The sequence below is a fragment of the Miniopterus natalensis genome, chromosome 1 (assembly GCF_054644295.1).
Source record: "Miniopterus natalensis isolate mMinNat1 chromosome 1, mMinNat1.hap1, whole genome shotgun sequence".
Taxonomy (NCBI): domain Eukaryota; kingdom Metazoa; phylum Chordata; class Mammalia; order Chiroptera; family Miniopteridae; genus Miniopterus; species Miniopterus natalensis.
In genome coordinates this window covers 2,804,343-2,824,147 of record NC_142081.1, presented here as the reverse complement: position 1 = coordinate 2,824,147, position 19,805 = coordinate 2,804,343, and the positions used below count along the sequence as shown (strand labels likewise).

Here is a 19,805-nt window from a genome sequence, read left to right as displayed (position 1 = left end):
GATTGTTCATTGCTAGTGTAAGTTTATGTATATTGATCTTGTATCTGGAAATCTTGGTAAACTTGTTTATTAGTTCTAATAACTTTTCCTGTAGATCTTTTAAGATTTTCTATATACAGGGTCATGTCATATACAAATAGAGATAATTTTACTTTTTCCTTCCTATCTGGATGCCTTTTATTTCGTTGTCGTGCCAATTTCCCTGGCTGGAACCTCCTGTACAATTTTGAATGGCACTGGCAAGAGTGGACATTTCCTGACTTATTCCTGGTCTTAGGAGAAAGCATCCTGTCTTTCACCATTAAGTACGCTGTTAGCTGTGACTTCTTTTATAGGTGCCATTTTACAAATTGAGGAAGTTCTCCTCCATCCCTAGTTTGTTGAATGTTTTTATCATGAAAGAGTGTTGGATTTTTGTCAAGTGCTTTTTCTACATCTAATGAGATGATCATGTGAGTTTTTCCTTTATTAATATGACACATGAACTTGATTGGCTGTGTATGTTGGACCACCTTTTATTTCTGGGATAATCCTACTGGTCATCATCACAATGTTGAGCAACATACACCGTGTATGTTGCTGGGTTTCATTTGCTGGCATTTTGTTGAAGATTTTTGTGTCCATTTTCTTTTCTTGTTGTGTGTGTCTGGTTTTGGGATCAGGGCAGTGCTGGCCTTTAAGTGAGCTAAGAAGTGTTTTTTCTCTTATATTTGTTGGATGAGTTTCTGAAGGGTGGGTATTACTCTCTAAGCATTGGTTAGAATTTATCACTGAAGACCTGGGTTTTTCTTTGTGGGATGGTTTTTAATTACTGATTCAGTCTCTTGGTGTAGGTCTGTCCAGAATTTTCTGGTGGTTTTCTTGATTCAATATAAATAGTTTATGTCTTTCTAGGAATTTATTCATTTCATCTGTGTTGTCTAATTTATTGGCATCCAGTTGTTCATAGTTTCGCTTGTAATCCTCCTTATTTCTGTAAGGTTGGTAGTTATGTCCCTCTGTCCTTTCTGATTTTAGTAATTTGAGTCCCCTCTCTTTTTTTCTTAGCTAATCTAACTAAAGGTTTGTCAATTTTGTTGATCTTTTCCAAAACTAACTTTTGGCTTTGCTGATCTTTCTCTTTTTCTCTACTCTAGTTCATCTATTTCTATTTCAGTCTTTTTCTTTCATACTGTGCACAGTGCTTTGCTTGCTGGTGATTGCTAGTGATCGCTCCTAGCAGTGTTTGTCACAATGACCATGCCCTGTAGATGACCTAGAGCAACCTTGGACTGGAAGGGCTGCTGGGTGGACAAGTCCGGTGGTGGTGAAGGGTGCTGCTGGGTGGGGTGGGAGTGACCAGGCAGTGAGCGAGGACAGCAGGGGCCCAGCCAGCCAGCCTGTCTCTGTTCTTGCTCCTCTGCGGCCACCAGGCCCCTGCTGCCCGAGGTTCAGCCCTTAAGGCTGTTTGGGAGACGCTAAAACCGCAAACTCCTCTTCCTTCCTCCATTTAGACTCTAGAATAACCTCTTGGAAGCAGGGCTAAAATTGGGCAAGGACGCTGTACGTGTAGTGCTCACAGCCTTGCCCAGTGAAGTGGCCACAGCGAACAAGCTCCCCTGAGAGGCCTGGAGGTTGTGCTCTGAGTCAGTGCAGCTGCTAAATGCCTGTTAAACAGGAACTGCATCAAGCAGTGTGCTGAGCAGAGTCCATTTCTCGCGCGTGTAGCTTTCAGCACACTGTAGAAGAATTCGAGTTGCCATGGACTGTGTACATACAAAATGCTTTTCATAGTAGTTCCTGGGGGAAGTCGGGTTTTGCATTTGCACTGGCCTTTCCACAGCACTTTCCCAGCACTGCTCTGTCCACCGTCCTGTTTCACCCCAGGGGTAGCCGTCAGGAGTGGCTCTCCCCCCAACAGGAAGCATGCTACTTGCTGAGTGACTGTCGGGCGCCACAACCCTAGTGAGTGACCCAGCCTAGACTGGGACCCAGGCCCACCATCCTAGCACGGTGAGTGGGGTCCTTCTCCTGGGCAGCCGAGGCTGACCGCTTAGTTGCTGAGATCTGAAGTAACCACAGGCACTGAGCACTTAGTGCACCGCCCCCCCATCCGGCCTCACAACACCCAGTATGCGATTATTCCTGCCCCGCTCAAGAGAACTCTGCTCGGGGAGGATCAGAAAGTTGCCAAGGCCTTGTGGCTAGAAGGTGGCAGGGTGGACTCCATGTGTGTATCACCCAAGCTGCGGGCTAAGGACCAAGCCTGGGCCACAACACTGACTGCGTCTCCGTGGCTCGCACAGGAGCCGTGACCTCACACATGCTTTTTTAGGACAAAGCTGCCCAAACCTTGAAATTGCAGAGTCCTGCAAAGATGGGTCCAGCAGTGGGAGGGGAGGCGGCCCCATGGAAAGGCATGAGGAGGCCAGACTACGAGGCTGATCAGGTGTTTGGACGTGAGTGGGGTCACATGTTGCGGTCACGATCCACCTCCCTCTCCATCCTATTGATTCATCGCGCCTGAGCTTTCTGGCCGGCGTGCAGGATGTTCGCACTGGGACAGATGGAGGTGGCGATGGAAGCTAAAGGGCAGGACGAGTGAGCCACAGGAATCGGATTAGCCGCAGTCTCTGCTTCTTCCGAGTCTCCTCTAAAACCTCCCTCCGGGAGTAGTTTCGGGTGAAGTTTTAACAAAACACTAAAAACAAATGACTCAGTTGTCAGACTTGCTAACGTGTAGAAGGATTTGGAGAAAATATTTGGAGTTGTGTTTAGCATCTTTATTTGGAGTTTGCTGCATCAGTTGGAACATTTCTGTCTACGTTAAAATTAGCTCCGAAGCTAATAGCACAGTTGATGTGATTTCCCGGCGCTCTTGGCATTTGGTGTGGGGTGCAGGATGATGGTCGACAGGCGGTCTGGCAGGTGATCCAGCTCCCTTACGCCAGCAGGGCCCTGCCTCTTGGTTCACATGGAAACTTTGCCTTTATGTTCCCCTCCGCCCCCTGGTCCCCTCTGGGCCCTGACCCCTTCCACCCCCTGGTTCCCTCTACCCTGTGGGCCCTAGTGGCCCTGTCTCACGGGTGGGACGCTCCCTCCAACTCACCCATGTGGACTGGCTCTGTCGGCTTCTCTGGGGCCCTTTACTCTGCCAGGATTCCAGCTCCGGGAAAAGACAAGCCTGGGAAACCAAGACAAACATGGCTGCAAATGGCCAAACTAACCTTTAAAAACGTTTGAAATTCTGCTGCTTTGGTCATATTTAGCTACGTGAACAGCAGGATAAAACAAGCAAGGAAGCGTGGTGTCTGTGTACCCTCGAGACTGCCCTGCTCCCGGATGCTGCCCGTGGGGATGGCTTGGACTTGCCGCGCCTTCACTGTCAGGGTCTTTAGAACGTTCAGCCCTGACGGCAGGAAGGCTTTCGCCGGAGAAGCGTCAGTGTTAGAGGGGACCCCTCGCCGCCCAGGCTGCACCTCCACTGAATGAAATATCATCGCCTGGCCAGGCGTGGCTCAGCGGGTGAGCATCGACCTAGGATCCAGGCAATCGGGGTTCAATTCCCAGTCAGGGCACATGCCCGGTTGCAGGCTCAATCCCCGGTCAGGGGCATGCAGGAGGCAGCCAATCAGTGACTCTCTCATCACTGATGTTTCTCTCTCTCTCCTTTCCTCTCTGAAATCAATAAAGACATATTTAAAAAAAAAAAAAAGAATAAAACATCATCTCCAGACACCAGAACAGAGCACAGTCAAAGGAATTTTACTCTTTGTTCCGATCTGAGGCAGTGCTACATAACCCCCAGTGCCACTCTTACTGCCCCTGCCCTCTGGTGGCATTCCCGAGCTGGCAGAGGTCACCACGTCAGGGCACAGAGGCAGTGGGAGGAGAGCCCACTCCCCTGGGGTATTTCCCCCTGGAACTAAAGCGGTAGGCCTCGGGGACGATGAAAGCAGCTCTGACCTCATTTGGGATGCTGTGGGTTAGAGCCCTCTCTCAGTCCTCATGAACAGCACTGGGCAGCAGGGCAGCCCCTCCTCTGGACAGGACCTTCCCTGACAAGGCACATCCTTCCCGTGGCAAAGGAGTCTCTCTGTTCTGGGACTGGGAGCAGGGAGCTTTGGACCCAGAGCAGTATACAGAATGGCCCTGGGAGTCCCCAGTTTTTAACAAGAGAAGAAATGCTGCTGGCTGCATGGCAAGTGCCTAGGAGGCCTCTGCTCCGTGAGGGGACATGCAGTCACCCAGTGGAAACTGCTATGATCAACGCATGGCCTTGCGGGAGAGCTCAAATTCCCATTGTGCTCATAGTAGTTGTTGAGTGAAAACACCAGTTATAAAACATGTCTGATGAGTCCGTTTTTCTGTAAAAAAAGTACATTGTAAAGTCTGGAAAGATACACAGCAAAATACTAACATGCGGCTGTTTTTTTCTTCCTTAGTTGACCTCTTTTTTCTCAGCATCCTGCTGTTAACATATTAGTTACAGGAAGTACACTGCTCTGAATAACGTATTCATAAGAACCTGTCCTAGGAAGTGATCAGAAATGTTCTCAAGCTGTTTGATGTCACTGTATAAACAGGAGCACGAGGAGTCCACTTAGCGAGTTATTACAGCAGCTTTATAAATAATTGAGGATGCACTTGAAAATCGTGTTCTGGCGAGTGGACAGGGAGGACTGTTCCTAGTGGAGTGGGGTTCCAGTGGCTCTGGAGCTGGCCTTGACCACTTCCCAGAAACAGCCCAGGCTTCCCGTGCAGTCAACAGTGTGACCTGTTTTTCCCCCCCTGCCCCGAGCTGTGCCAGGATGAGGGGTGTCGTGCACACCCGGTAAATGGCATCTCTTACTGTGCTCACCGTGTGCTCGGACTGCGTGGTGTGGTTCTAATTTTGTGAAAAACAGAAACCAAAAACGAGGAAATCCCACTAAATGCCTAGAAGAATCTACAACAAAGTTAGTATTTTTGGTCAGGAGATTACGAGCGATTATAAAACTCATTTCTGTTTTCCATGTTTACCTATAGCGGGCAGCAAGTTTTGCTATAGAGAGAAAAGCAGGTATACTTGACTTTGTTGGGTTGCGGGCAGCAAGTTTTGCTATAGAGAGAAAAGCAGGTATACTTGACTTTGTTGGGTTGCTTGTGACCGTGGCTTAATTTCTGGGAGCTCCTGTTGCTGTTTGCAGTCATCAGATCCTCTCTCGTCCCTGAGCACGTTGTTCAGCTCTGCTCCCCCATGTCTCCGTGTCCCCAGTTGCTGTTCTCGCTCCTGTGTGCCCTCCATGGCAGAGGCTTTCCCCAGGTGGTGGGGGGCTTGGGTACGGGAGCCTGAGGGCCTGGCGGGGCGCAGGGCCCGGGTGTCTGGCACCCCCGGGCTGAGGTGGCCTGGCTGGGAAGTGAATGCCTGCGGTCAGCTGCTCCTGCCCCCGGCCCTGCTGGGCCTCCCTCACCCTCTGTCCTCCAGCTCCCACAGCTGTGTGGCCGTTCTCGCACCCATTCTCCCTTTGTGAGACTTGAACCTCTTTTTAACTCTCTCCCTCTCGGCGTAGTGCTGTTTCCAGAGGGAGTGAAAGCCTGGCGTGTGTGTTGGTTCTGGAATCATCTCCCAGGCAGCCTGGCAGCTTCAGAGCTCACAAGAGATTGGGGCCCACCGAATGTTGAGAGCCATGTGCATGTCATCCCCACTCCACACTCCTGGTCATAGACCTCAGAGGATGTCCACTTCTTCTGTCCACCTTCCTCCAGTCCTCAGGCAGCCCTGGCCAGTATGACTCAGTGGTTCTGTGCACCAAGTGGTGGCTGGTTCGATCCCCGGTCAAGGGCACATGCCCGGGTTGTGGGCTCGATCCCCAGTAGAGGGCGTGCAGGAGGCAGCTGATCAGTGTTATGCTTTCACATCGATGTTTCTGTCTCTCTCCCTTCTTCTCTCTCTGCAAATCAATAAACTACTCTTTAAAAAAAAAAAAAGGCAGAAGCCCAGTACCCCCCAAAACTGCCAGCAGCAGGGAAGGTCTACATGCAGTCCTGGGGACCTCCCTGTCAGGAGGGCCTCCCCAGACCTGCATGTACAGCAGCTGGTCATCAGGGCCTTAGCACTGGGTCATTCATCTGAGCAGCTGCTGTGTGACGAGCCTTCGGAGACACCCAGGGGCCAGCACTGCAGGGATCAAGTTTCTGCTGTCACAATCTTGTGGGAGCCCTGGTGCTAACCACAGCATAGTCATCGTGTTGGAACCTGTGACAGTGTCTCGAGTGCTGGACAGAAAAGCCATCACAGTCCATGTCACAGCCTCTTCTCAGGAAGAACAGAATGTGAGTGCCACCTAGGAAACCCTAGCAGATGCTGAGTGTCTGAAGTCGCCTCAGGCCAGAGGCAGAGGCCTCGGAAGTCACTGGAGCCAGGGCAGGAGTCCCCAGTGGAGAGGACCTCTGCTCTGCAGCCAGCCACCTAGGAGAGGAAAGGAACCCAGAGAACCCAGCTGCTGGGCCTCACTCAGCCAGGTCAGCATTTTCAAACACTGGCAGAACTCATTCTGCAGTTGAAGTGTGTATGTGAGCCAGATGTGCAACAAATGCTAGCAGAGCTGCTCCCCGGAAACTGACGGGTGCCTTCTGCAGGGTTCCGGGCAGCACAGAGCCAGGGCTTACTCCCTGGACTGTCTGCACGGCCCTGAGGGCTCTGCACAGCAGGCTGGGCAGCCAGAACCCGTGCCCCAGTATCAGAGCAGGGAAACTCAGCCAAGCTGCCTGGAAGGTCACCTGTATCACCGCTGGCTGGGGACACACAGCCCAGGGGAGGGGATCTGCCCCAGGTCACAAGCTGAGTCAGAAAAGGTGTCCAGGCCTCCCGACTCCTCGGCCCCCTCACCGTGAGCATCACTGGTACTTTAAATACAGGCCTGTTGCCATTGGAATCTGGTTTCAAGCTTATCGGGGAGAGGATCTGCCACAGGAGAAAACGTAGACCAAGGAAGTCGGAAAGCACAGCCACCTGGGGGCCGAGTGACAGGGCGGGCAAAGCCCCACCCAGCACTGGGCGGCCCGTGGTGGTGAGACCTGGCCCCTCACACTTCCGAGGGTCTCTCCAGTGTGCTTCCTGCTGCTCCCTCGCAGGCTCTCAGCTGAGCCACTCGTGTCCCTGAAACGTTCCTGCTAAATTTTATCCAGGTTCACATAAGGTCCACACCGAAATAACCTGTCTAGATGCTGCGTGTGTGTATACAGGTCTGTGTGTGCACGTGTGTGTGCAGGTGTGCGTTCGTTCCTTAGGATAAAGGCTCAGCTGCTGCAAGTTTGGGGAAGTCTGGTCTGAGCCCCCAACACCTCAGCCTAGGCTCGACTCAGGCAGGCCCCTCACCTCCCAGCGTCAGTTTTGTCCTTTTGGGCACCTAACACGTGAGGAAGTCATGCTTAGCTGGTCTCCGGGCCCCGCCCAGCCTTGTTGGACAAGCCCTTGAAACTAAAAGCAGGGTTTCTCTTAGGAAGAGGCTTTGTTTTTTCTGGAGCCTGGACTTAGTTATTGTTTGGAGTTACCGGGGCCTGCTGTCCCCTGTGCCAATTTCACAGACGTTTCATGAGTGGGGATCTGTGAAACCCCACCACACTTAGGAGCTCCGTGGGGTGTGCAGGAGGAGCATGACGGGTTCCTTCGCCTGGCTAGAGGGTCAGGCGTGGGCGCACCTGGGGGCCAGCGGGAGGAGCCTGAGTGCAGGCCGCTTGGCTGGGAGATGGGGCGGCGGTCCCTCAGGAGGCTGATGGGGCAGCAGTGTGTCACCTGGGCCTTGCAGGGCAGGGAGGGTTTTGACAGCGGACTCACGAGGAGGAGTCCAGCAGGGAGGGTGAAACAGCCTGTTTGTTTAGAGCCGACACCCAGTGCTGGAGCACCTGGCCAACCATGAGGCCAGAAAGGGGGTGGCACCCGCTGTGGAGGGTGGGGTGCCACAGGGCCAGGGTTACCCTGCAGGCAGGGGGGCAGTGGCCAATGTCACTTGCCCATTACAGATTATCCTGCAGCCCAGGCAACATGGTGTGGTGTGGGGACACCAGCTAGGAGGCCCCGAACAGTCCTGGCCGCCCACAGCCAGGGCTGAGGCCAGACATGCCTTCACACGTGAGTGTGCCGTGCGAGGCACCATCCTGTTCTCATGGAGCTGCTGTCTCATCAGATCAGATCATGACCCAAGTGAGTCCCTGGGAGAGGGTGATGGCTCCCACAGGAGAGGTGTGGCAACCGGAGGCCGGAGCCATCGGCCAATGTTACCAGAATCACTACTCCTGGGAGTGTGGGGCTGGCACCGGGATTCTTCGGGGGATGTATTTGGTAACAAAACTGGAGTCCAACACTCAGAAACAAGCTTGTCTTATCCAGGGAACACAGGTTGAGTCGCATTTTAATCTCACGTCATCTAAGCCAAGCATTGTTTTCACTGAACCTGACTGCTGAGTCCCTAAACCCGAGGACAGTCACTGAGTCACTGAGCCCAGGGCAGGCGCCCACATACACGCAGCAGGACCTGGGGAACAGCATTGTAGAAGCAGCTGTCACGTGAAGGCCACTCCTCAGCTTGGACTTGTGTCCAGTCAGGATCCAATGTGTGAACTAAGTTCTGTCTGGAGAGGCAGAGGAATGATTTGCCCTGGACCACCTGTGGCCTGCAGTGCACGCAGTGTGGTCTCATTCGTTCATAATGATTAGTGGGCCGTTGTCTTTGGAGAACATGAGATGGCCACTCGGGTTTTTTTCTCCCATGAGGTCTTGTTTAAGGGAAACTTTACAGATGAGAGCACCCCATTGATTTGTAAATATGAAAGCATGTTGACGGCTGTAATTAAACCACTGGGCATGTCCACAAATGGGTGTGGCTCCTGCCCCATCACCCACCTGTAACTTTATTTATTTTTTATTTTTTAAATATATCTTTATTGATTTCAGAGAGAGGAAAGGAGAGGGAGAGAGAAACGTCAATGATGAGTCATTGATCGGCTGCCTAGCCCGCACCCTGGGCATGTGCCCTGACCGGGAATCGAACCCTGATCGCCTGGATCCTAGGTCGACGCTCAACTGCTGAGCCACGCCCAGCCAGGTCCACCTGTAACTTTAAAGGGCACATAATAAGCAGGGGCAGGTCGGCTTGTGCACGCGGGCACACACACACTCTTACAGGCACACACAGACTCTTACAGTCGCACACATACACTTTTTTGCACACACACAGTCAGACGCACACTCTTACAGGTGCACACACATACAGGCACACACAGGCCTCGGAATCACACCCAGACTATACATGATTTTTTACCATTTCCAAATGGTTTTTGAATCTTAAATTCCTTACTTTATTCTATAAGTTGCACCCTTCATTCATTTTTAAAATTTTTATGAAGTTTTTAGTATGAATTAGCGAAAAGTTTAGGCTGCCAACTTTTTTTTAAATTTAAATTTTTATTGAGATAATTGCCAATCCACTTGTAAGAAATAGTACAGCCTCACGCACCCTTTACCGAGTCCCCTTGTGGTGATGTCTTGCCAAGCAGCAGGACACCGTCACAAGCGAGGCATGCCAGCATTTTCTTTGTTAAAAAATTGTGCTGACAACCAGTGACTCTCTCATCATTGATGTTTCTGTCTCTCTCCCCCCCTCTCCCTTCCTCTCTCTGAAATCAATAAAGATATATATATCTTTTAAATTGTGCTAAAATACACATAAAATTAGCAATGGTGGCACTTAGTCTGTTCACAGCGCTGTGCAGTCTTTGTCACCATGTAGTTCTAGGACATTCTCATCGCCCCAGAAGGAAGCTGTGTGCCCAGGTCACTCTCCAGCTCCCTCCAGCCCCTGGCAACCACTGACCTGCTTCCTCTCTGGGCTTTCCTCCTGGATACTCACATAAATGGAATCACAGGACATGAGGCCTCCAGAGATTGGCTTCTCTCACACCTGTCCTGTTTTCGAGACTCATGTTGTGTCAGGGTCAGTCCTGAGTGAGATCCCACCCCAGGCGGAGCTCGTCCCCTTGTGCTTCGCAAACTCTGCGTGTTCAGTCGTTGAGGTGATTATGCCTCGACTCCCTGAAGGCTCAGGTGATGGTTAGCTCTTTTTAGCAATAAAGTGTTTTTTCGTAAGGTGTGAACATTGTTATGTTTTTTTAGACATAATGCTGTTGCACACTTGATAGACTACCGTGAAATAACTTTTATATGCACAGGGAAACCATAAAATCCATGCGACTCTCTCCTGCCATACTTGCTCTGCGGCAGAGGTCTGGCCGGACGCACCGTCTCCAAGTCGGCCTGCACACTGAGGCGCCGTGTGGCATTTTGTGTGTCCCTATGCCTGGAGACGGGCATCTGGGCTGTCTCCGCCTTTTGGCTCTTGCGAAGGTGCTGCTGCTGTGACATTTGTGCGGCTGTAGTCTGAACGGCCGCGAGCTCCAGCACTCCTGGTGTCTCCTAGGACGGGGTTGCTGGGTCACTTGGTAACTATCTTCAATGGTTGCTGTTTTCCAGCTGCAGCATCTCATCCCCATCAGCAGTATAGAGGGCTCCTGTCTCCACATCCTCTCCATTACTTGTCACTTTCCCGGTTTTCTTTTTCCAGATGTCCTCGTGGGTGCGAAGCGGTGTTGCATGTGGCTTTGGTTTCCATTTCCTAAGGGCCAATAAATGGCAGTGAGCACCTTTTCACGTGCATGTTGGCCTTTGCTTATCTTTGGAGAAATGTCTCTTTAAAAAAAAATTTTTTTATTATTGATTTTTAGAGAGAGATGAAGGGGGAGAGAGACAGAGAGAGAGAAACATGGATCGGCTGCTGCCTCCTGCACACCCCCTACCAGGGGTCGAACCCTGACCTGGTGTTGAACCGGCAACATTTTTGGTGCACAGGGCAATGCTCAACCAACTGAGCCACACCAGCCAGGGCTGGAAAAATGTCTCTTCAGGTCCTTTGCTCTTTAAAAAATTTGATTGTTGCCCAGCCAGCATGGCTCAGCCCTTGAGCATCGACTTAGGATCCAGGAGATTGCGGTTCGATTCCCGGTCAGGGCACATGCCCGGGTTGTGGGCTTGATCCCCAGTCGGGGGCGTGCAGGAGGCAGCTGACCAACAACACTCTCATCATTGGTGTTTCTGTCTCTCCCTCCCTCTCCCTTCCTCTCTTTGAAATCGATAAAGGTAGATTTAAAAAAATTTTTTTGTTTTCCTTTTTGTTGTTGGATTTTAAAAGTTCTTTATTCAGGGTTCTGGACCCTTATTAGATACATGATTTGGAAATACTTTCTCCCACTCTGTGAGCTGTGTCTTCACTTTCTGTGTGGTGTCCTTTGAGGAACAAAAGTTACTAATTTTGATGAAGTCCAGTTTGTCTTTTTTTTGCCTATGCCTTTGGTGTTGTATGTAAGGAGCGCCGTTGTTGGATTTAGTTCTTCCACTTATTTTTGACCCATTACCAGTTAACTTTGTAGAAGGCGTGAGGTGATGGTCCACCCTCATGTTTTGCGGGTGGATGTCCAGTTGTTGAAAAGATTGTTCTCTTCTCACTGAACGGCCTTGGCACCCTTGTCAGAATCACCCGGCCACGTGGGTAATTTGTGGACTCTCAGTTCTGCCCAGTGACTTACATGTCTGTCCTTAGTCCAGGCGATACTGTTTGATCACTTAGCTTGAAGTCATCTTAAAGTCAGGAAGTGTGAGTGTTCCAAATCTGTGCTTTCTCAAGATTGCTCTGGCACTCGGGATCCCTGGCATTCCCACGTGAATTCTAGGATCAGCTTTCCATTTCTGCCACAGCCCAGCTAGGCTCATGGAGAGGTTGCCCTGAAACCTGCAGATGCTTGGTGTGATCTTGCCGCACCTGCTCTTGACAGTGGGGAACCCACTGACCCCTGAATCAGAACCACCTGGGTGCTTGTCTGCAAGGTCATTTATGGGCCCCAACCCCAAAATCTGATGTTTAAGGGCTGGCCCTGGCCCCAAATTTGCCACTTTAACAGTCCCCCCTCACGAGTCCCTGGGTTCCAAGGCTTGAGAACCATGAGCTGGTCTTACTCTGGAGGGACTTGGGTCCAACGTGAGCAAGTTTCCTAGTTTAAAAACGGCCTGTGTGTGTGCAGAGCAGCCTCCACAAACTGCTCACTGTTCACCCCCATTTTGGCCCTGCTTGACCACTGGAGGAAGGTCCCTGGGGCATGTCCAGGTGACATCTGTGAAGCCACATTTCCTGGGCCATGTTCAGGAGCTCTCGGACGGGTCGCAGAGGGTAGTGACATTTGTGAAACCCTTTGCTGCCTTATTACCCTCAGTCTTTTCCACATTACCTCCAGCTTAACCCCTTTCTGTGAGACCCAGGGGGGTGTGCCCAGCTGACCTCCACCCAGCCCTCTGGGAAGCCTTTTGCGTGGTGGGTCTTATTTCTTACATCTGCTCTCAGACACGTTTCCAGGCCTCTCTCTGCACACCCTCAGTCTCAGCACCTTGGACCGAGCACCCAGCAGACCTCTCGGAGCTCACTGAGGAGATGCTCCTCCCAGCACCCAGCAGACCTCCCACAGCTCACTGAGGAGATGCCCCTCCCAGCACCCAGCAGACCTCCCACAGCTCACTGAGGAGATGCCCCTCCCAGCACCCAGCAGACCTCCCACAGCTCACTGAGGAGATGCCCCTCCCAGCACCCAGCAGACCTCCCGCAGCTCACCGAGGAGATGCCCCTCGCACAGTGCTGCCCTGCCCTGCCCACTCCAGCTGCCTGGCCTCAGGCTGCCCCTCATGCCACTGTGCTCCCTCCTTTGCAGATGCTCTTTCCCCACCTGGCACCTCTTCCCTGCCCTCCTCTCCTGGTCATTCCTGTTCATCCTTCAGTCTCGGTATAGCTGTTGGATCTGGGCAGCTTCCCTGACCTCTGGGTCTGAACCCCAGTTGTGTGGTCTCCGTGCCTCATTCACCTGTGTGGCTCTTGCCTGTGGTGGTCTCGTGTTTCTTTATGTGACTAATGTCCCATCTCTCATCCAGGAGCCGAGAAAGTTGATTGCCAGCTCCTGGCACAGTGACTGGCATGTGGGAGATGCTCAAGTAACTATCTGTTGGTTGGATGGTGGAGGCATGAGTGGGTGTGTAGGTGGTGACGTGTGGACAGGCGATGGGCAGATGGCGGCGGCTGTGTGGTGGGCAGGTTGGCAAGCAGGAATCGGCGAAAGCTCCTAGAACCTCCCATTGCTGTGTCACTGACCTCAGTTCTCCAACCTCTCAACCTTGCTCTATCCAAAAATAACACACCCACCACTCCTTTCTTCCAGCCTCCTGGGGTCACCTTGGTCAGTGTTCATTCCAGCCCCAATGACCAGATGCTATGGGCGCTGGACAGCAGGTGCAACGTGCATGTCCGCGTTGGGATCACTGAGGAGATGCCGGTGGGGACCGACTGGGACCACGTGCCAGGTAGGGGTGTCAGGCATGTGGCACTGTCCCATGCTGGCAGGCCACGGGGGCCTCATCTGGTTCCTGCTGCTGTCCTGGGGCAGGTGACAGGCACGTGATTAAGTATCCTTTTTGAGGGACCAAGCCTGCATCCTGGAGCTCTCTGTGGCGTGGTCATTTCACCCCCCCCTTCCCCCCAAGTTGCTGCTGCACCCTGACCACAGGGTAGCCAGGGCTTAGAGACAGTACATTGTAGTTGCTTTTGCATGGCCTGGACCCTCTGACCTTCAGCCTCAGGCTCTTGGTGACTTTGTGAGCCCTGCTAACAGGGACCCTACCCCTCAGCTCCCCTCACAGCCCAGCCCAGCCCAGCCCAGCGCAGGGCACTTCACCACGGGGACGCTGTGGGCACAGTTTCCGGAGAAAGCAGGCACTTGGGAGGGGGTGGTCCATTGTGCCTGCAGCCGGGATCTGGGGACAGATGGAAGCCCTTTTTGCCCATAGGGTTGCAGGCCTGCCAGCTGGCACTCAGCACCAGGACCGTGTGGGCCCGCTGCCCTGACGGCGACATCGCCCGGCGCTACGGCATCACCGACAAAAACCCTGCGGGAGACTACTGGAAGAAAATTCCTGGGAGTGCAACATGCCTCACAGGCAGGTGCTGGGGCTGCAGGCTGCGCCAGCCTCCATGAGGTTACCAGGCTCCCAGGGACCCTGTCAGTGGGGCTGTCTCGGAGGCTGCTCCCATGGGACCCCTCTCCAAGCCTCAGGAGCCCATCCCTGGGTTACACTTGAGGGAGGGAACCTGGCACCTAGTGAGGGAACTTGGTCTCCTAGGAAGGGGACAGGGCACTGGGCCACCTGCTTTAAACCTGAGGAAACTGAGGCACAGATTGAGCGGGGGTCAGGGCCCCATGGTAGAAAGTGCCACATCTGGATGTGGACCACCTCCTGACTCCATCGGTGCACCCCCTGGGCGGGTGATTAACAAGATCGTGGCTGCTTTTGTCTCTGCAGTGACGGTGTCGGATGAGCTGTGGGCAGTGGGCCCCCCCGGCTACCTCCTCCAGCGGCTGACCAGGACTTTCAGCCACTCACACGGTACCCAGAGCAATCAGGCTGCCACCACCCACCCGGAGGACCTGGAGGACGAATGGGAGGTCATCTGAAGGAGCTGTGACAGCCGCTCAGGGGAGCCGAGCATGCGGGGACAGTGGGTTCTGAACCGCTCACTCTGGGACATGCCTGGTCAGCTCTTGTCCAGACCCGTCTGGCCTGCCATGCTGGACGCCCCACACTTGCTGTCACCTGTGTTTGTTTCCGTCTCGTTCCAGAACCCACAACCTCAGCCGAGTGACTGGCGCCTTCCTGGCACAGCAGCGCCCCAAATCCTGTGTGGTTGTCTCCACATGGGGACAGTGGCTGCTCCCAGGTGCACATGTTATAGCTTCTCGTGTACTGCGGTCACTGACCCACTGTGGGGATGCTGCAGAGAGCTGCCCATGGGCAGGACGAGTCAGCCGGGTCAGGGGACACTCCTGTGAGCCATCATAGGCAGCCACGCTAGTCACCGGAGGTCAGTGCTCTCCAACCACTGAATGTTCCCACGTGGCTTCCCCTCTGTCCCAGGGTCCTGCCACCTCCTCTAAGGGATGCAGGTTCTAGCACATTCCAAGCCAGATGCCCAGATGGGAAGCCAAGGCTGTGTTTGAGGGTGGGTGGTTGCTGGGCTGGGCCAGAATGGAGACCACGCCTGCACCTGCCACAGCATACCCAGGCCAGGGTGCTCACCACCTAGAAAACACCTTGCGGCCAGAACACTAAAGGCCAGTGGACAAAAACAGACCTGGCTGTGTGCGCACCCCAGGCAGGGATGGCCAGGAAGCCAGGCATGAGAAGGGCAGCTGTGCTGGCTACCTTAGTGTCTTTAGAGTGGTGTCCACCTCATGCTGCCAGTGGACGTTGTGAGACCGGATGCGTCCTCAGGATGAATCTAATTATTGCCTTTTTGTTTGTACATTACAAACCCACATAAGATACCTCATTTGAAATCAAATGTTACAAATTTAGAAGAGAAATGTATTTCCTGAAACCAGTGGCTGGCCCTTCATTCCCTCCCATGATTACCCTGAGTACAGTCCTCAGCTGCAGCTTCCGACAGGTGGGTGTCACCCGTGTGTTCTCAACGTGTGGGGCATCCTGGAACCTGGACTGGCTCCCGTGGCAGCCAGCACTATCAACTGGCATTTGGGTTGACCCCCCAGAAGGTAGAAGCTGGTGCCTGCTCTGGTCAGTTGCTGTGGCCACACCATACGTCAGTCCCTGGGGTCAGCCTGCAGTGCTGTCACCTCGCTGGCATCGGAGCTGTAGAACTAGGCCGCCCACCCTGAGCCCCACCTGGCCCTCCTGAACCATGGCTGCACTGCAGGACTCGGCCTCCTGCTGTTTGTAACCTGCCTGTGGCCCAGGGCCCGTCCTTTGAGGCCTGTTTTCTACTAAACTGTGTCCAGCCCCCAGGCCACAGGTGAAGAGCCATCAGGTGTGGCCTCAGACGGGACCAGCTGGCTGTGAAGAGGGTCTTCCAGGCCTAGATGAGGACAGGATGCTGGCCCAGACCCTACTCTACACTTCACTTCTATAGAATCTTCTCTTGAAGTTTGTTGGCAGCAGAGGCTGCCCAGTGGCTGCGGCTCCTGGGCTGTGAGTGTGACACTTTGCCCGCTCCTGGGATGGATGGCAGGGCAGTCCCGGACCCACGGACCTCAGTGCAGTTACACTCAAGTCTCGCTCAATGTGCTTAAACGCTTTCAGCTCCAGTGCTGTGCACGGTTTCCTCCTAGTCTCTCAGTTGTACTTTGAGACAGTGCAATAAACTAGACTTTCCAAGCCCGGTCACGTCTGATGTCTAAGCTATGACGAGGTGCCCTCAGCAGACATATGTGGAGGCTGGTGTCCTGCCTGTGCTGGGAAGACCCTGCCCACTAGCCTCACTGCCCGAGACTGTGGTGGACATGACCTCGTGACCCGCTCCATGTTTACATACGCGCTGGTCTACCCAGGGTGGCGGTCCTGTGGCAGTGGTCACCCCACAGGCAGATGGCCACCCTGGTGGCCCAAGGTGGAGTACAGGGCCATCTGCTCATGGAGGCCCATAGAGGCCAGGCACCGCTGACAGGCGTCGGAGGGGCTCGAGCCCCTGGGGCTAGATCTCCATCCAAGAAACAAAACCAAGTATCCGAAGTGCCCTGTGGAACCCACCATGCAGAGAAGGACCACGTCCATGACAGCAGGACCCTGTGCCAGGAGCGGCTGGATGAGACAGGTCTCACTTGTGGCAGGAAGCACCGAGCTGCCCAGAGACGTCCAGGAAGATGGAATCAAGGAGAGTGTTTGACGTTCCTGATGGAAGAGTAACCACCGCAGAGACACCGTCCTCTCCACACGGATGTGTGGGTTTCACTCAATGTCAGAATCCCCTCAGGGATTTGTATGGGGGGGCAGGGAGGAATTCCAAAAATAATGTTGGTCCCATAAACGCCCCTTGACAGTGCCGGACGTGCTCCTAGCACTCACTCAGCCTCTAGTCCTCACTAGGCCCTGGGGGATAATACCGTTTGTCCCAGAGAGACTCAGAGGTCACGGAACTTGCTCAAGGCAACGCGGGGATCTGGGATCAGAACCGAGCTCTGGAGCTCCAGGCCTGAGCAGCCTGATGCCCTGGCTGTCCCAGGAAGAGGGGTGGGGACAGAGGCCAGCGTGGCTGGGAGGCGGGGACATCAAGCAGCCAAGCAAGGTGGCATTGGAACTGAGGGGACAGAAGCGTGACCACAACCCACGTGCCACTGCTCAGTGATTTGCACAAAACAAAGCTGCACCGAATTGAAACGGTGCCTGATTCTAGATGGCGAGGGTTTTCAAACTCAGTGGTAGGAGAAGCCACAGAGGAAAACAGACGTGACTTCAAAGTGTAAAAATGTGCAAATTAAAACCCCCACATAGAACTGAAAGAGGAAATAATTGCAACAAATGGGACGTTGTACGTGCACCCCCAGCACAGTTCCCAGGAGGAAGGCGGAGGCGGCGCAGGGCCCGGAGCAGGGGCAGTGGATGGGGTGGCCCCTGGCAGCCCAGCAGCAGCCTCAAAACCTCCAACCCCAGGATTCCGCCCTGGGCGCCCGTCCTCGAGAGCAAACCGTGAATCGGCTGCAGCCTAGCACAGCACGGCCTGTCTGACTGTGACACTACAACACCCCGGGGCACGTCCCTCGGGGAGCAGGCCACCAGTGTCACCTGACTGCTGTATGGACGTTGGATTTTTGGGGTTTAGCAGCAAGTGTGGCTCTGGAGGAGGTCGGAGAAGGCGGAGGGGGTGACACAGGTGCACGCACCCCTCTGTTACCTGGGTGGGTTTGAAACTTGTCCTAATTCCAGGGGCACACAAGGCACAGAATCAACAAGCTCACCACACAAGCCGCTGGCCACAGTGGTTGCCTGGAGTACATACCTTTTTTGTATCTCTTGGATTTTGAGCCATGCAAATGTATTATTTATTCCCAAAGTAAATAAAATTTGCATTTTAAAACCTCAGTCCTCTGACTTTACCTCTTTGCAGTGTCAACACTAGCTGGTCGGCTGCCACAAAATCACCGCAGCCTTCGTAAGAATCGTGTTTGCAAGGTGTTTACAATAGAGGGAGGTGCTTATGCTACAGCGAGTGTAAAAGTACTAAGTTGTGTAAGTGACCCGATGTCAGGTATGTAAAAAATATGCATAGAAAAAATGTGTGTATATGTGCGCTTAGAAAAAACGGGAAGGAAGTACCCCAGAATGCTAGCCGCGTGTGTCTGGGGGTGGGATGTGGGCAGTCGGCCTCTCCATTGGGAGCCGCTCCGTGGGGCGAGCAGGGCAGTCCCGTTTCCAGGACAGGCCTCGCCACACCTGTCCCCGCTTCCCTGCACAGTCCCAGGGCCCTACCACGAGTGTACTATTTATAAGCTGAAATTCTTTTTAAAATCACCAAAGGTAGAAATCGCTTCACCTCTGTCTTGATTGGGGGGTGGGTAGACATGTGTAGACATTGTCTACACTCCTCACACTACACACTCCTCAGGCTACACACTCCCAAGTCTGCATTTGTTACATGTCAGTCGCACTCAATTTTAAAATGTAGCCAAAACCAGTGGCTGCGGGGCAGCTTCGTCACTGGTCACTCGCTTCTCCTGACACAGGTGCCGTGCAGCCTTCCCCTGGCTACGCTGCTCCCCCTTCCTGACTTCCAGGAAGCATCCTGTTCTGCGCAGGATTTGGGGTAACTAAGGAAAGTGTTCTCAATACAGTATTTGAAAGTTGAAAAGAAATCAAGGCAACCTGAAGGTGAGATTAGCCTGCAAAGGAGGTGCAGTGAGGCCAGGCACAGGGTCATGTCACCAGGGCCAAAGGAGGGGCCCTCGGGCCTTGCTCCCCCGCCCTCCTGGCCATCTCCCCAGGGCCACCCTACAGCACACAGTGTCCTGTGGTGTCCCTTTTTTGCTCTGGGCACAAGGTAACGATACCAGCAGGCTCCTAGGGTACAGATTCTGGCGCCTGAGCCCTAACAGGCTGGGGTTCTCTGGGTCCCTGGGTAGGCGTAGGGGGTGGCCTGTGTTGGCTGCAGTCGGGTTTTCCTTTGAAAGGTTGCAGGATTGAATGAGCAAACGAACCCACGTACTTTACCACAGAGAAGGGCCTTTGTGGTCAGAGAAGCCGTCAAGACGCCCTGCCAGTGGCCAAGAGCCGAGTGGCTGGCTGCCAAGGGACCCCTGGGCTGGCCAGGCCAACTCCGAGTCCCCAGTCCTTCATGCTCATCGCCAGGGTGATAATGGTGACAGGGCAGGGACACCGTGCTCGTTGCCCTTCCTGGGGCTGGAGGACCCAGGAGACTGATAAGCCCAGCGCTGAGGCCTGCCCTCCCTTTTGGGCCAGCAGCGGCCACCAGATACCCTTATCGGCCCTGCACCTCTCCTCTAGGTCCTCTGCGCTCACCCAGCCAGGCGTCAGTCCCAGTGAGACTCACTGGGAGTCGTGCCAGGAATCAGGCCTCACTCGGCTGTCAGGGCTGTGACGCTGGCCTGCCCTTTTCGGCCCCCTCTGCCTTCCTGGCAGCTCTGCGCAGTATGAACTCCCTTAGCCACCCCCACCCTGTCCCACCCACAGCGAGGATATTAGGGGCTAATGCCCTGCTGCCGCCACTGCCCTCCCACTCCTCCAAGGGGTCCTCAGATGGGCCCAGCGTCACCCAGCGAATGATGGTGCAGTCCCCTGCTCACCCCAAGCCAAACCACCCCACTTGGGCCCTGACTTTCCCCACTTGTGGTGCCCACAATTCCTCGTGCTGGGATCCTGCCCTGAACTCCAGGTGTGCAGGCCCAGGTCCCCC

General features: G+C 53.8%; 1 protein-coding gene across 1 annotated transcript in view; it reads left to right on the top strand.

Moving 5' to 3' along the window:
* The window catches only part of TECPR2 (tectonin beta-propeller repeat containing 2), a 64,736-nt gene extending 46,658 nt beyond the window's left edge, over window positions 1-18,078 (top strand). The window contains exons 19-21 of the mRNA XM_016212231.2: window positions 13,270-13,411; window positions 13,895-14,044; window positions 14,408-18,078. Coding sequence (XP_016067717.2) covers window positions 13,270-13,411; window positions 13,895-14,044; window positions 14,408-14,559 — 444 coding nt within the window. The 3' untranslated portion in view covers window positions 14,560-18,078. The remainder of the gene's footprint in view (window positions 1-13,269; window positions 13,412-13,894; window positions 14,045-14,407) is intronic.
* The last annotated feature ends 1,727 nt before the right edge of the window (window positions 18,079-19,805 follow it).